The sequence below is a fragment of the Tetrao urogallus genome (assembly GCF_951394365.1).
Source record: "Tetrao urogallus genome assembly, chromosome: Z".
In the NCBI taxonomy this organism is placed as follows: Eukaryota; Metazoa; Chordata; class Aves; order Galliformes; family Phasianidae; genus Tetrao; species Tetrao urogallus.
Window position 1 is genome coordinate 74,379,888 of NC_136816.1, and position 17,321 is coordinate 74,397,208.

The 17,321-nt window shown below is 48.2% G+C and overlaps 1 protein-coding gene across 1 annotated transcript; it reads left to right on the forward strand.

Annotated features, from left to right (window-relative positions):
- Positions 1-559: 559 nt before the first annotated feature.
- On the forward strand, positions 560-7,982 carry LIPG (lipase G, endothelial type; the record flags this gene model as incomplete). Its single annotated transcript, XM_079549032.1, has 10 exons — positions 560-626; positions 722-891; positions 1,807-1,986; positions 2,450-2,561; positions 3,350-3,574; positions 3,991-4,233; positions 4,603-4,723; positions 5,247-5,465; positions 6,357-6,449; positions 7,961-7,982. 10 exons carry the CDS (start codon positions 560-562, stop codon positions 7,980-7,982), a joined length of 1,452 nt encoding a protein of 483 aa, XP_079405158.1.
- Positions 7,983-17,321: the final 9,339 nt, after the last annotated feature.

The following is a 17,321-nucleotide window of genomic DNA, read 5'->3' on the forward strand; positions in this document are numbered from 1 at the left end:
AGCACTATTACCCCGTTTCTCCTCGGAAAACCTTCCCCACTTTCATTTTCCTGCAGCACAACACATTCCTTGCTTTCTGCCGCGACACAGAGGAGTAACAGAGGAAACGGGAAGAAGAAGGGACCAGCAAAGCCACGTGCACCGGAGTATGGCCGAGAGACAGCGGGGCAGAGTGTAAGGATCACTGATGAGCCCTATGGATCTGTACGGATGGAAGCGTAGGTAACAATATAGGCAGTAAAAATGTAGGTGATGAAAAGCAGGGTGAGCGGTGCTGCCCTTTGCTGCCCACCCCCAGTGCCGGGGATGGACCCGCAGCGCTGCCCCGCTCGCCCACCCGCCGCATTACCCACGTGCGCGCTCCCCACGCCGCTTCCCTCAAGCCCAGCCCAACGCCTGGCCCCGCCCCCTCCTCGCACTCTCATTGGCTCTGCCCGTGACGTCAAGGAGGGCGTGCCCAATGAGCGGCGCGCTTAGCTCGAGCCCCGCCCCATCGGGCCATGAGCTCCGCCCCGCGCGGGGTCTTAAAGCGGCGGCGGCGATGCGCTCCCGGAGCGCCATGAGCCGGGTGGTGCTGGTACTGCTGTGCGCCGGGCTGGGTGCCTGCCTCGCCGCGGGGACCACAGGTAGGTACGGGGCCGGGGGTACAGCGGGCCGGGGGTACAGCGGGAGGTTCCCTTGCGCCGTTCCATCCCGCTGAGCCGCTGCTCCGTGCTCGCAGGTGCCCCTAGCGCGCCCCCTAGCCCGCGGCTGCGGGTGAAGTTCGGGCTCCGGCGCTCGGCCGACGCCGAGGATGAGGGCTGTGCGCTGGAACTGGGCAGCGAGCGGAGTCTGGAGGAGTGTGGCTTCAACGCGACGGCCAGGACCTTCCTCATCATCCACGGGTGGACGGTGAGCGGGGGTATCGGGAGCGTAGCAGGGGCTGTGATCGGGAGGTTTGGGGCAGCTGCTGAGCGCTGCAGTCTGTGGGGAGCGCTGCGCCGGTGCAGCTTCACCGAACTTAAGAATGCTGCAGTCGTTGAACTTAACAATTGCACACCTGTTCTGCATCACTCCGTGCCTCTGCAAGGAGAGCACAGGCGGCGGAACCTGAGGTTTGTTCCTTGAGGTGTGACCAAATGCCCATTGTAAAAGTGACACTTGATGGAGGTGTGGACTTTCTATGGCACAGGGCTGGAGCAGGGTGTTCTGTATGGAATAGTCCATCTTTCATGCTTCTGTGATCTTTGAGGACCTTTCCAACTCCAGCAGATCCATGGCTGGAAGGGTCCAAGAACTGTTTAGATGTGGCGCTCGGGGACGTGGTCAGTGGGCATGGTGGAACTGGGTTGGATATCTTGGAGGTCTTTTCCAACTTCTATGGTCCTCAGATCTTTTATGACCCTTCCAACCTAAGCCATTCTGTGATTTTTATATTCTTACTTCTTATCCACAGTTGTGCCATGTGCTCCTGGCTTTCCAAGGACAGAAGGCAGGCAGATTTCAACAAGCTGCTTCTGCATTTCATGTCCCACCTAGGGACTTAACCAGTTTTGCCATGGCACTGCAGTTTGCTAGAGACTAATTTTACAATACATCAGAATTGCTGAGGCTCTTGAGGAAAGAGCGATAAAATGCAGGGAGCTGGTGCCTCTCCTTCCTGTCTTTACAGGTGTGGCAGCTCATTGCAGCCCAAGTGCCAAAACCTGTTTCTCTTACACCAATTAGCTTGGTGCACCGGGGTTTACATAGGAGCACGCATTTGCCGTGAAAGTGTGAGTGTGTGATTGGGATGCTCCAGAAGCTAATGTTCAGATCTCCTTCCAGATGAGTGGCATGTTTGAGACCTGGCTGGGCAGCTTGGTCTCAGCCCTGCAGGAGAGGGAGAAGGATGCCAATGTGGTGGTGGTGGACTGGCTTTCTCTTGCTCACCAACTCTACACCGATGCAGTGAACAACACACAAGTTGTTGGGAAGAGCATAGCGAGGCTGCTCGACTGGTTGCAGGTAATATGCTCTGCTGTCACGTTGCGTGTTTGCCAGCAAGTGGGGAAGACACTGATGTAACCCCAACCCCAAGGCCAGGTGGAGCAAGGGCTCACAGCTGAAGGACTGTGCTCCTTTGCACCATGCTTTGCTTACATGGGAGATGCTGCTTTGCAGGTTGCTTGCACTAGTGAGTTCTGAGCAAAATCCAGATGGAGGTCTTCTGCCAGCTCTCCATGCAAGGCTGCCTCAGAAAGTTCAGTACAGAGCATCCTATGTAGGTGAAAGCTGTGTGCCACAAGCATCACCTACCCCATTCAGCTGGTGCTTATCTTGGTGAAGGAAAGCACCAACCATGCTTGTCTGCCCCCCCCCCCCTTCTCTGTTCTTAGAACTGGACTTTGTAGTCCTGCAGATGGAGGCAAAGCCACATATCCTGAAACACAGGGGCAAATTATTAAGCATTTTCTTCTTCCCCTTACAGGAGATCCCTCTCTTTAAGCTGGAGAATGTCCATCTGATCGGGTACAGCCTGGGTGCCCATGTTGCTGGCTTTGCTGGTAATCACGTCCATGGGAAAATAGGCAGAATCACAGGTGAGTGGCTCCTGAAGCAGTCTCTTACAATTCACTCTACAGTAACGAGCTTCCCCATAGAGCCTCATTCCCTCTGCTGCTGCAATGCTTTGGGCTTTCTGAGTCAGAAACAACAAGTTCCCTACATGGGGCAGCATTGTCTCTTCTAGTGAGAGAGCATCTTTACTTTGAACTGCAGATAAGAGCGGAAGAATCAATGAAAAATCTGAGGACCTGATTTTGAATGTATTTGAAATTGCATGTGAGTTCAGCAGAAGTCCTGTTCAGGCCCTTACTGTCCAAACCCTAAACCTCTGAGTGGCAGAGCTCTGTGATCAGAGCTCATGCCATTCGTCCCATGGTGTGTTTGGTCAAAACCAGCAACCCCTCCTCTGGAGAGCATAGAGTGCTTCTGAAAAGAAGCTGATTTTAACAGGGGAGAACCTATGACACGGTAGAAGGGAAAGCTTTAAATGTTTAAATATGACAGTGAGAATTCCTCAGAGCCTGGCAATAAATATCTTGGTAAAACTGCCTAAGTTGGGGAATGGCTCAGGTGCACAACTTCAGTGAGTGAGCAAGTGTTCTCCCTGTGGAGCTCATCTCCATGGTCTCACTAACGGAACAGCTTAGTGAGATCATGGGGAAGAGCTCTGAAGGGTCAACACTTGCAGTGAAGCAGGGACTGTGTAGCACCTGGATTAGGAGGGCTCCCAGCAGCAAGTTCTTTCCAGATTTGTAGGAAATAACCCATTCTGTATCAAACACCCCAGTTCCTTACCCAGTCCCTTGTGCTGTCTCCAACCCAGGCTTGGACCCTGCTGGCCCCATGTTTGAAGGAGTGGACCCTAGCAGGCGTCTTTCCCCTGATGATGCTGCCTTTGTGGATGTCCTTCATACCTATACGAGGGAAACGCTGGGTGTCAGCATTGGGATCCAGATGCCTGTGGGCCATGTTGATATCTACCCCAATGGAGGGGACTTCCAGCCCGGCTGCGGGCTGAGTGATGTCCTGGGAGCCATTGCCTATGGCAGTAAGTTCACAACCTCTATTGCTGCTGATCAGAGTATGCTCCTTGGGTTGATATACAAGAGCAGAGAAAACCATTATTTTTTTTTTTCTTTCTGAACTGTATCTGTGCTCTTGGAGTTAATTGCTAGGAGCTAGACCTGCTTATAGATTTGAAGTAGCATGTTGTCCCTCTAACACCTGATCATAACCTAAGGCTGTCTTTTGATCTCCTCCACGAGGGGAGCCAACACATGACTCATCCTCTCCAAACGTTTTGCACTAACCTCTTGAATTGCTTCTGTTTGAGGGAAAAACAAACACACCAATTTTTGGCCACGCTGCCCCATGCTGGGCAGCGAAACACTGCTGCTGTCTTAACACCTACTGGGGTGACAAATACTCAAACCAAATGTATCCCTTGCAACTCTGCTCCTCTAGCAATTGGTGAAGTTGTTAAGTGTGAACACGAGCGGTCTGTGCACCTGTTTGTGGACTCCCTCGTGAACCAGGATAAACAAAGCTTCGCGTTTCAATGTACTGATTCCAGTCGCTTCAAGAAGGGCATCTGCCTGAGCTGCCGCAAGAACCGCTGCAGCGGCATTGGCTACAACGCCAGGAGGACACGGCACAAAAGGAACAGCAAGATGTACCTAAAAACCAGGGCTGACATGCCGTTCAAAGGTATGCTTCTTAAAAGAACGTGGTCTGATTTCTAGGAGTGGGTCTGAGGTGCCCCTGAAGTTCAGTAGTGGGGAAGATCTAGAGGTAGGTGAGGAGCGTCACCTCCATGTAGGGCAGCGGTAAGAAGTGTGAGTGCTGCATCCCTGGAGGTGCCCAAGGCCATAGGTGGGGCAGCCTGGGTCGGTGGGGGGACAGCCAGCCCATAGCATGGGTTGGGACTAGTTGGGCTTTGAGGTTCCTTCCAACCCAATCATGCTATGGTTCTACAGTTCTATGACCTTCGAGGCCCCTTCCAACCCAAGCCACAATGCAATTCAGTTTGTTTTGTTTGTATTGCTGTTAATATATGCTCTCTTTGTTTCTCTCCAGTCTACCACTATCAGATGAAGATGCATGTCTTCAGCTACAAGAGCCTGGGGGAGGTTGACCCCACCTTCTCTGTCACCCTCCATGGCACCAACGGGGAATCTGAGCCCCTCTCTTTAGAAGTGTAAGTAAGCTGCCTGCTGTGCTCACCTAGACAGTGAGGTGACTGGAGCTAGGCCAGGTGGCATCATTCTTTTTCCTCTGGTAACACTGGCAGTACACTTGAGTCTAGCAGACCTACTTGATCACAATTCAGTACTTCATCCAGTAACTTAATTACGTCAAATTGCGTAGAACGTAATTTGTGCCCAGTTCTCTACGCATTGGTCTTTGTGGCTCATCACTGAATGCTCTGTTTTCGCTTTATTCCACTGGGCAGCCTGCAGGCCCTTATACCTCTGGATGTGCTGTTGACCTCCTTTAGCCTCTCCAGAAGGAGACGAGGCGTGACGTTCACCCTTAAGCCATGGAAAGGTGGCTGAGCCAAATCCATGATGAGTTGATTGAACACTTTCTTGAGTACAATCAGTAATTAACTGGTGGCAACTCAATGTGAAGCACTTGCTGAGCTGCAAAGGCTCTTTTTAAATGAGTGAGCATCTGGCAGGCTTCCATGAGAAAACATCGAGTCTTTGCTTGTCTTCCAGGCTTGAGCAAATTGGCCTTAATGCTACCAACACCTTCCTGGTCTATACTGAAGAGGACATGGGAGATCTTCTAAAAATAAAGCTCACCTGGGAGGGAGCAACTCAGTCGTGGTACGATCTGTGGAAGGAGCTAAGGAGCTACTGGTACCGGCCTGCCAGGTCCTCCCAGGAGCTGCACATCCGACGGATACGTGTGAAATCTGGGGAGACGCAGCAGAGGTAATGGTGGTGTTGGACTGCACCTGAGCTGGCTCAGCCAAAAGAAGCGACATTCAGAATCCAGCAAGGAAAGGGGAAAGGGTGTGAATTTAGCTGGTGGCCTAAATTGTCCCATTTTTAGTGTTACTACCTCCTGCATCTTTATGGTGTGGGAGGAGATTACTTGCAGCATGAGGCTACAAACCAAGCCTGAAGCAGAACCAGACACTGCAGATCAGATCTGAGGTTCTTCTGCTTTATTTAGATGCTGGAATAGTCCTGCCTCCCCCTGAGGTCTGAATCCAGCCTACTTCAAGGTGGTTTAAATGATACTTGAAGGATTAAAGTTCTGACAGTGCCAAGAGCACATACCCGAAGCGTAGGTAGGGCTCTTTATTACATGATAACATGCTGATCTGGCATAAGCTTGTGTAAAACTGCAGCTGGTAACATGGTAGCACCAACTTAAGCACTATATTGCTCCTTATGAGATCTCTGGAACTGTACCATTACATGGAGGTGCATGCCAGATTGGAAGCATAGCACACCCGAATTCTGTCATCTTGCTCTGAAGATAACCCAGATCTGTCAAAAGCAGTTGATGCTGACAGTTTTTTCACATTGATCAGCTTTAAATAAGCTTCTCTTGCCATCTGTGAGGTGTTCTGCATCCTTCTTTTTGGAACCTGTGAAACAAAGGGGAGGTAAAGAAAAAGATCCACAAGTGCAATTTTACAATAGGATAGAAAGCACTGCATCAGCCAGTTGGCAAAGTAATGATGTACCAAGATGCTCCACAGAGGATATAAAACCAAACAGCAATGTCCTAAAATGAGTTCTAATCCATATTATGTCTTGTTTATTAAACTTTAGACAGAGCTTTCAGTGACTCCCAGTTCTTCTTCCTCCCAGGTTTGCTTTCTGTGTGGAAGACTCCCAGCTGACCAGCATATTTCCTGGCAAAGAGCTCTGGTTTGTGAAGTGCACAGATGAATGGAAAAGAAGGTAGGGAAGTCAGTCAAAATCCTGGTTGCTGGCGTGTGGGCACTTGAGGATGAGTCCAAGATCCTTGCAGTAGTGGAAAGCTGATTAGATGCTCCTATTAAAGACTGCTGCCCTATAAAGCAGAGGAATGCTGGAGGTGGACAATATTACCTAAAAGATCACTTCAGCCTGAGCTGCAGAGAAATACCTTGGTTAAATTTGGCTTAGTGTATCAGTGAGGCACAGCTGAGGATTACCATGGTGTTACAGCACTGACTCCCACCACTTCTGTTGAGGCATGGGAACAGGTTGCCTAGGGATGTGGTTGATGTCCCATCTCTGGAGACTTTCAAAGTGAGGCTGGATCAGGCCATGGGCAACGTGACCTACCTGTGATAGGTGCCTGTGCACTGCAGGGGGAGTTGGACGACATGACCTTCAGAGGTGCCTTCCAACTCTATAGATTCTATGATTCATCTCCATCTATCTCCCCTGGCTCAGCAGTGGAATCTCACCCATTGCAGAGCATGCCTGTCCTGCCTTGATCCCTGGGGACGTCCCACACACCAGAATCTGTCCTCAGAGCACGACCGCTGGCAAGCCTGATCCCAGCAGTGACAGCCTGATTGCTTCAGGCTGCCTTGAATCATACTTTGAATCAATCCCCATTCATTTAACCAAATGACAGCTTCCTGAAGACAAAGCCCAGCCTCACAAATTTCATTTTGTAAACTTAATCCTTTGTTGTTTCTCATCTGGAGACCTAGTGCTTGTTAGAGCTAGCACAGCCCTTTGCACAACCTTCCTGGTTGAAATCAGCTGATAAATGCTTGCTGGTGCTGGCCCGGGTCTGGCAGAAGCTAGCAGGCTGCTATACACAGTAGCAAACAATTATGTGAATGAAACCCCCATGCAAAAACTTGTTGTTCTGCCACATGATCAAGTAAATGCTCCTGCAACAAGGCTGTTTTGATGTGCTTCTCAATAACCCCATAAAAGAAGTGCAGGCAGATGTCTTCCTGCTTTTGCTGGTGGAGAACAGCTTTTGCATGAGGCAGAGGAGCAGCTCTGATCTCCAGAGCACGGCGGTTTCCAGGAAATGGTCTTTACTTCCAGAAACTGAGCAACTGCTTGCTCTTCAGCTCTCCATTCCTGCCAAGTCACTGGGAGATGGCAGCTCCCTGCTTGAAATTTCAGTCTGTAAACACCATCAAGTGAATCTGAACAGGCAGAGCCTAAAGACAAGACCTGCAATTTCTTTGCAGTCTGTTCACTGTGTGTAATGTCTGCTTCAGGTTCCCACTGAATGGCTGCTGGGAAGGTAGTTGAGTTTTTTCCTTTTTTTTTTTTTTCCTTTTTTCTTTTTCTTGAACAGAATGGTGATGGACAGTTCCACATTAATGATTCTATGAAAATAGCAACCTGTACTTTGTGACCTACTTCACATTGTCCCAGAGATTCTTAGGAATTCTTTGATATTCCTTTTAACCTCTGCATTTATTGGTGTTTTTTTTCCTCACTGTTATTCCCAGATCTGTCTCAAACACACTCTGAAGATTTCCCTGAAACCCACAGTGGAGCAAGCTGGACACATGAAGACCATGACAGTGGGAAGATGCTCTGGCAAAAAACCTTAGTAGCACTTAAAGCAAATAGCTTTGCAGGACAAAATACTTTGGATCAGATGAAAGAAACTGGGGAGCAGCTGATGGACTGTGGTCCTGGACCCAGAATAACTGCAGCTCCTTGCCCTGACAGCCTGGGAGATGCATTTAGCCTTGCCCTGACTTTCCTGCTCCCATTAACCATGACTACAGAGGATAACTCTGGAACTCCAGACCTCAGCAATGATGTCCTGGTCCACCACCAGTGGAGCTGAGAAGAGAACCATATGAACTGCTGGATACAGTGATGCCAGGAACCAGTTGGCATCTACTGTAGGAGCACTATGGGCTGGAGAAGGTGAGACCAGCACACACTCTGTGTGGGGTTGTGTGGGGAGGAGTGGGGATAAGCACCGTGCCACTTATGTTCAGGTTGTCCTCTGCTTGCCTTAGACCTGCTCTGTGCCTGGCTGATGCTGAGATCTGTGCATCACTGTGTGCCAAGCAGCTCTCCGTCCTCCCTGTCCCTATGGCATAATGCAAAAAGTGGCAGCTGCTCCTTTCTCCTCAGTCCTTGCTCCTTGTTCAACAGTCCACGTTAATTAATCTTTGTGAGAGGCAAATAGCAGCTGCCCAGCACAGGAGGAAGGTAATGGAACTGGACTGTTCCAGGAGAGCTTTGCACTTGTCCTTGTAACTACTGAGAATGTCTGCCTCTGCTCCAGTGCTGCTGTAGTACCAGTGCATAATTAAGACCTTATTTCCATGTAAAGCATTGAACTGAGCCAATAGCCCATCTTCATTGCCACCACACCTTGCTTGTATTCCTGGTGCCAGATGAACGTGGCTTTGCTCTGAGCTCAGCACTCCACAGCTGGTCCCACTGGCTGCAGCAGAATGGGTTGTATCAGAGGTAAAACTTGTTAATTTTCTAAGTTTTGGGAGGATACTTGGTGTAACAACTCTGAACTTTTGGCATGCAGCGAGACAACCTCAGAAAGTGGTGCTGCCATGTGGTGCACTGAGTTCTGAAGATGGAGTGCATCCTTTGAGGTTCTGAGTTTGTGTAGAGCTTCAATCCGACCAAAGCACATTTGGGGATCTTTTTTATTTCATGGTTTTGTGCAAAGGTTTTAATGATTGGAGCCTTTGGTGAGTAGCCGAGACTTGTTACCCTGCCATATATGGAGTGGTTTCAAAGCTCTGTTTGTATATTCTGGTTTTTGTATGACTTTAAACATTATTTATTTCTCATGCTGTACATATGTAAAGTTTTAAAGAGTTTTGGTTCTGAGTTCCAGTTTTTATAAGCCTTGAGATGAAAATAAAGAGCTCTGTATGAATCAGTGAAGTCTCATTATTAACCTGTCGTTGGCTTTCCCAGAGCAACAGAACACGAACACGGGTTTCCTCAGTCTTTCTAACAGCTGCCACACCATCCAGCTTAAGGAAATCTCTCATGGTGCCCTGCCCAGCCATGACTGAAGCTGGTGGCACAGCTTCAGCAGAAAGACTGCAAATTAAGTAAATATCCCTAAGCTGTGGGGTGTTTACATGAAATTATTTGGTTAACCTTTTCCTATGAAAACTAAAGCAGACATTGACTGCAAGAATGAGTGGTTTAGGATGTGAGGCGATGGCCTGAAATTGCACTGGGGAGGTTCAAGTTGGTTCTTAGGAGACACTTCTTTTTGGGAAGAGTAGTGAGGCAGTGGTACAGGCTGTCTAGGGAGGTGGTGGGGTCACCATCCCTGGAGCTGTTCAAGAAACATAGAGATGTGGCACATGGGGACGTGAGCAGTGGGCATGGTAGGGAGGGAGTGGGCCTAGGAATCTTGGAGGTCCTTTCCAACCTGAATGCTTCTATGGATCCACTCCTTCTGCTCTGCATTTCAGAGCCAACACCGCACAGCCCAGCACACACCAACATCCATCCCTGCACATCTCTTCCAGTTTGCAGTTTCAGTATATGCCAGTTAAATCTGGGATGGGTGCAGGGGGCTGTGAGCTAAGCTCTGCACTTGCATGTTTCCCCTTCCCCCAGTGTTTTAGGACTCTCCTCCGTTCAGCTCTGCAGCTGGGTTCCCACCAGGGTCAGGTCTCCAGAGCGATGATGCACTTGGCCCCAGGAATGCTTTACAGCCCCACCACACTGCCCCAGATTGTGCCCTAATGCACCAGGTACTCTCTGTGCATCGCTACTTCTTAAGGCAAACTGAAAGCAAAGTGCATGTGAAAATTGCACTGTAGTTGTAACTACACCCTTTGGGTGCTGTCAGCCCCACATCACAAACTGCTCAGCAAAGCCCCTACTGCAAGAGGCTGCCTCACAGAGGCAGTTTCCAAGCTACAAAAACTGGGGTTGAATAAATGTAATGCAATAGCTGTGCTGGGGAAGAGAAAGACCTGCCAGCCCTTTTGGGAATGGGAACAGCACATTTCCTGTTGGCTCCCCGTGCTGAGATAATGGGGCAGCTTCAATCTGCCAGGTCAGCCTTCCCCCCAAGGTAGCCTCAACCCAAAGATGACATCGACCATCCAAAAAAACCAAGATCCCTCTCCTCCGACAGCACTATCAGGTTGTAATTTTATGCCTGCTCTGCTCCATGTCGGCATTCCAACATAAATTATACAGCTCATTGACTTCCCTGCGATCCTATCCAGCCCAGCAGTGAGCACAAAGAACGCGGCAACCTTTGTAAATCCCTGTGAAGTATTGGGAGGGTTTGGAGGGACGGGTGAAGCAGCGTGACCCAGAGCTGACCCACGTTTAAGGCTAAAATCAGATCACTTTTATTGCTGGGTTATTGTTTTCCTATCTCTGCCCTAGGTTGTTTCACAGCTGTTGCAAGAAGCTTTAAGATGTTCATGGTAAACTGTGCAAAGAGGACACAAACTGCAAGCATTCAGAATCCCTTTCTTCCGACACAGCTTGCAATAAGATGGGAAAATGAAGAAAAGAGACCAATAAAGCAGGGATTTTCAAGCCATGCTTTTCCACTTCTCCAGCAGTCCTGATTATTGCAAACAGGCAAAGCAAGACACGACACACGAGTTGGACCAAACCTTAAGGCCAAAACAGTTTTGCTCATTTCCATGTGTCTTTCTATATCCTGCTTTTGGCTGAACACAGATGTATCCCACCAAACTACCATGAGGAAAGCCACTTCAGCTTCACTAAAACATCCTGGAACCATCTTCCTCCCCTGCCATAAAATCTGCAGATGTTAATGAGCAGAACCTCATTCTGCATACTTCTGTGAAACAACCAGATTTGTCAGTTCTTTGCTTAACCCAAGAAGAAACACTCCAGAAAAGCTGGATTATGTACCACTTGTGCAATGAGGTATAGGATTACCTGGGTTGGAAGGAACCTCAGCAATCATCCGGTGCCAACCTGTCATCTCATTCCAACAGAATTAGAGGGAACTTCCAAAGGCAGGTCTCAAAGTATCAGTTGGGTACTTCAAAATCCTGCATTTCAGAACCTGAAATGGGTCTATGGTTATACTTGGTAATCGTAGACATTTTTTCCAACCTGAATGATTCTATGACTCTGTGAGTGGGCATTGTGTGGTGGTGGGCTGGCAGTTGGACTTGGTCTCAGAAAGGTCTTTTCCATCTGAAACGATTCTGTGATTCGGTCTAGAGACATGGAGATGGTGGGGATGGACTGACAGTCAAACTGCTGACCCTGGAGCTATTTCCAGTCTTAATGATTCTTTGGAAACCAAGGACATGTAAGCTGTTCTGTGATTGCAGGAAGGCTACTGAGATGCCTTGGCATGAGTTCACCCACCTGGGCACAGCCAGCAAAGCTGCATATGTGAGTAAACTCCAAGGATGGGGCAGGAAGGGAACCTGGGTTCCCTTTGATGTCTGCAGGAGCTTTTCCTTGGGCTTCACCAGGGATGTGGTGGGTTTCAACCCATGGAAGGATGCTGGTGTGGGACAGGGACAGAAGCCAGTGCGTTGCTGAGACGGCTGGGTGAGAAGTGCACTGTGTGGAACTGGGTGCAAAAGGTATAAGTTTAGAAAAATTAAACTTACATCTGTATTTTTTCATATTTCTTCCTCCTGTCTTCCCCAGCTCCTGGCCTCACTCCCTGTCTGAAGTCCAAGCTACACAAGTCCAAGTGCTTCCATGCAGCTCCAGTAACAACATCAAAGCATTGACCTCAGCTGATTCTGTGTCCTAGCCAACAGCTACTTAACGGGACACGATGAACTTGGTATCTCGTGCATCTTTGCAAGGCAGAGCCAAGAGAAGATCTGTTTTTTCATTTTCATCCAAGATACTCGATTAACTTCTGCTGCTCTGTAATAGGGCCCCCGTGCTCCTCAGAGATGTTCCCCCTTCCCTGCTGGAAGGCTATGAGAAATGACAGGGGAAAACCTGCCAGATATGTGGAAGAAGCAATGAATCTGACTGTGTAAGTGAAGTTCTGTCAAAGGAACAAGAAAGAAAATGAGAAACAAACAAACAAACAAACAAACCCAACACACACATATATACACATATTCATTAAGTCCCATTACACATTACTAAATAGAAGGACAAAATCAAATAGAGTTAGTATCTACTTAATTATCACATCTTAAAATCATAATTGCCAATACTGGAAATAACTGGGACAGGAGAAAATAACCCCCTCCCTCAAAATTTCCACTCTTATATCAAAATAGTATGCTTCACCAAATATTTTAATGAAGATATTGTGAAATCAAATCACATTCCGTACACCTAAGTGGAGCCAAAGCCAAGCTCTGCTTTTCATTGTTAGTTTCTAAAAAACATGTAAAGACAACCATTTGAGTTAATTCTGCGTCATTTTCCTCTTATCTGGAAAGAGGACCTACATCTGTGTTTCTGCAGCTGCTGCTCCTGCTGCCAGGCATCTGCAGGGGCTCAGCTCTCTCTATGAGTGTCAGCTGTGCTGGTGCTCCTACTCATACTTCCGTGTGGCTTAATGTTAGGGACAATTTGTTCTCCCAGAGAGCAGTGATGCAGTGGCACAGGATGCACAGGGAGGTGGTGGGATCCCCATCCTGGAGGTGTTCAAGAACCACGGAGACGTGGCACTGAGGGACACGGTCAGTGAGCAAGGTGGGGTGGATTGGGCTTGGACCTGGGGATCTTGGAGGTATTTTCCAACATTAATGTCTCGACGGTTCTATTTAAGGACATTGTCAGTGGCTATGATGGGAATGTCTTTGGGTTGGGCTTGGGGATCTTGGTAGTATTCTCCAACTCTAGTGATCTATGGTTCTATTTAGGGTCATGGTCAATCGGCATGGTGAGGATGGGCTGGGATTAGGCTTGGAGCTCTTGAAGGTCTTCTTCAGCCTTGATGGTTGTGTGATTCTATGACTCAGCCTTCATGGGATGCAAACACCAACACATCACTGAACAACAACTCAACAGCACAGCGCTGAGCCAAGGAAAACGGCATTTCAGCCAACAACCTGAGCTCCTCCTCATCTTCCTCCCATCCGCTTCACTAGGTTTTGCACTCAGGATGAAGCAACCTGCAGCTCCTGCTTTGCATCAGCCCCTATCTTGCACAGTAGACTGCAGACAGCTGCTCAGGGTCAGGGGAGCGGTGCTGATTTACACCTTGCAAGGTGGGCCCATGAGTGCGCTTCTTGTTTGTAAACTGGGGATGATTTATTCCCCTGATTAATTCAGCATCTTTCAGGAGACACAGTCTGCCAGCCCCATTCAGAGCCCTTTATTTATTATTTTATTCCTGCATAATCTGTGCTCTGAACAAAGCTGCGCATTGTTCCACGAACAGAAACTGTTTCTCAAATTCCCGCTGTGTTGTTTTCCTCCACTTCTGCTGAATCAGCTTTTAACTTCCATTAAAAACCCTTTTTTATTTAAAAACAAAAACAACACAAACAAACAAAAAACAAGTGAAATCTGTTTTCCTAATTCCGCCAATTGCCTCCCTACAGCAGCGCCAGCAGCATTCAGTTGCTCCACCAAACAGGGATGCTGTTTTCTCTCTAACATCCCATAGCTTCCACCTGAACATATCCTACACCCTGCAGCAGGAAGATCCAAAGGAAGATCCCAGAAGCCAACAGAAAGCCCCCAGCACTGTTAGACTGCAGATGTTCTGCATACCCGCAGCAATTAGGGCTGACCTATTGCAAAACACACCCCAAGCACGTCCCTCCTGCTTACTGGACTCCTGTTGACTCTTCAGAATCCCCGGGGATGACAATGAAGCAATCACAGATAGGATATTTTGGCTGGTTGGCCGACCGCAAGAAGGGGCTCTGGTTATGACACAGAACAGAACAGAACAGAAAAGTACATCCAAGGTTGGCCATCAGCACAGACTCCTGAGGACAGCACGAAGGTCATGGCCCAGCACAGACGTATTGAGTGTCCCTCAGAGTGCTGCTGGAAATGGGCTCTGAGGTTCTTGCCTCTGTTCCCAAAAGGATGCCTGAAGCCTACCCAGGTGTGCAGATTACTCACAGCACTCCTGTAGCCCTGTTCTCACTGCACCTTCGGTTCACAGCTACAGGTAAATACACTCAGGCTTAGAGGTGAGCAGCTGTGCAAAGCTTGGGAGGTAGGAATGGGTGCCACCTGCACCCCAGCCTGGCTGATGGCAATTTAAGAGTGAAATTTGTGTAAAGACAAGCATGTATTCCGGCCACCTCTTGAGGCTGCGGTTTCTCAGAGCTGGAAGTCTGACAATGCGTTGCAGACCCACAACAAGCACAGGACAACTTTGCAAAGCCACGTGAAGGCCACCGAGGGTTATCTTACCAAGTGTGATCACAGTTACCCAAGTGGCATTCCTGGACATAGCTGTGTGCAAGCACAGGTTAGAATAAACAGAAAGACACATCCCAAATGTGACGTCAAGGACCAGCGTTGACCAAGGGTGAAAAAAGGACAAGTTATTTGGCAACCACTGCCTTTTTCCATTGCAGGACATTATCAGAGCTCCTACTTCACTAAATTCTGCAGAAGAAATAGCCCCTGATGTTGAGCGACCAAGAGACAGCTCTGAATTCCAACCTTCTATATACAATCTGCTCCACTCAGCATGTTATTTTCTCCCTTGAGGAAACACATCAGAACATTAATGCTGAGGGCCCTTATGAATCCCATAAAGATCCAGGGTAACTTCTTAGTAGCTACTGGAGTAAAACCAGCATGTTCCGCTCACCTCAGCCTGGATATTAGAAAAAACATCTTCTCCAAAGAGCAGACAGGCATTGGCACAGGCTGCCCAGGGAGGTGGTAGACTCCCTGTCCCAGGAGGTGTTCAAGAACCATGGAGATGTGGCAACTGGGGACATGGACAGTGGGCATGGTGGGGGTGGACTGGGGTTGGGCTCGGGGATCTTGGAGGTCTTCTCCAACCTTAATGCTTCTATGACTCTGTAATCCATGAACAGACAGACCTCTTGTGTAACAGCTGAGGGATACGCTTCCCAGGCGTCTCCAGTTTAGGAACATTCAGGTTTGGGTGCACCACATCAAAGGGGCTACTTGATATCGGACAGCACGTCAAGCCAAAGAGATGCCAGACTGCAACCAAGAGCTGGGTAATTTTCCATAGACCATTGATATCTTCTGTTCACCATCTGAATGTGGATGGGATTGCAAAAAAGGAGAGGAAGAATAAGGAAACTTAGTTTCATCTTTTACCCTCACTTTCTTTCCAACTGCACAAAAATTCCAATGGTGACAAAGGAGCCTGAAAAAAGACTTTTGCAGTAAGACCACAGTTGGGGCTGAATAAAAACAAAAGTAGAAGTACTGCTATTAGGCATTATGTTAGAGCACTTTCCTCAGCATCTGAAGTTGTTCAGGGCCTGTGCCTTTAGTGAAGGACTTTGGCTGACCCTGCTTTGCATTCACTATCTGCTGCTACCATGCCCCTTGTTCTTCAAAGATCCAAAAACAAACCTCAAATGGTTACAGCTCTTGCATAAAAGCCCTTTGCTGAGGCAGAGGAGGCCATGCTGTATCTTGGCCCCAGACCAGTTCTTCAGCATGTTTGTGAGCACTCCCACCAGAACTTGGCATTTTTATGGACCTTGTGGTTGATGCTTTCACTTCAAGAGACAAGAAACGCAGGTTTCGTACAGGAGTTTCTACATACGCAGGATTTTTGGTCTCAGAGCACCCTTGTTTTTTTCTAGAGAAGTAAATAAAAAGCCTTCAAGTGCTGAGAGCTTCTTGTGGGAATGCTTCCCACCATGCTGGGTTGGTATCCTACCATGCTGGGTTGGCATGTCCCACCTCGTTGGACTGGCACGTCTCACCATGTTGGGTTGGTGTCCCAACATGTTGGGTTGGGATATCTCACCCTGTTACATTGGCACGTCCCATCACACTGGGTTGCTGCTTCCCACCACTTTGGGTTGATGTCCCACCACACTGCGTTAGTGTCCCACTCTATTGAATTGGCATGTCCCATGACATCAGGTTTACACATCCCACCAGACTGGATTGGCACTTCCCACCATGCTGGGTTGGTGTCACACCACACTGGGTTGGCACATCCCACTGTGTTGGGGTCCTGCTGACAGCCGAGGATCTCTTGTGACAGAGCAGGAATATCCAAGGGAACTTGTTCCAGCTGGCTCCAAATTTCTGGGTGAGAAGACGAAAGAAGCCAACTCAAAGGCTGGGGATACAAAGACATCTGATTGCCTGTGACTTAGGAGATATGGAGCCGTGTGTTCCCAATGAAGGAAGACGAAGAATGGTAAAAGAAAGGAGGGGAGCAACTTATTACGAATAGATCTAACTCCTCTTGTGGCCACTGACCGAAAAATATCACCTCATTTGGTGATGCTTAAGATGTTTTCCTTTAAAATTTGTAGACCTGATAACTACAGAGACTGTGCATTAGTATGCTTACGTGAGAGATTTTTGCTCATGGGCTACTGAAATAAAAAATCAAGATATGCTTTACATGAAACCAAATGGAAGAATTTAATTGAGCAGAACTAATACGTATACTTTCAACAAAGTGCCTCAAGGCCACAGTAGAATTTTGGGACTTGTTTCGGAAAAGCTTGTGTTATTATATACTGAAATACCCTTAAAAGTGTTTATCTAATGAATCAGAACTCATATAATGGACTGTACAGGTATGTACCACTTCCTCTTCAGATATGATTTCTCCCTTGCTAAATAATTTTCAGTTGTATTTTTGCTCCGAAAAAAAAAACCCACATTTCTTTATGGACTGACCTCCACAAAGAAATAAAACATCCAGCACTTCCTGGGGCTGTCTGTGCCAAG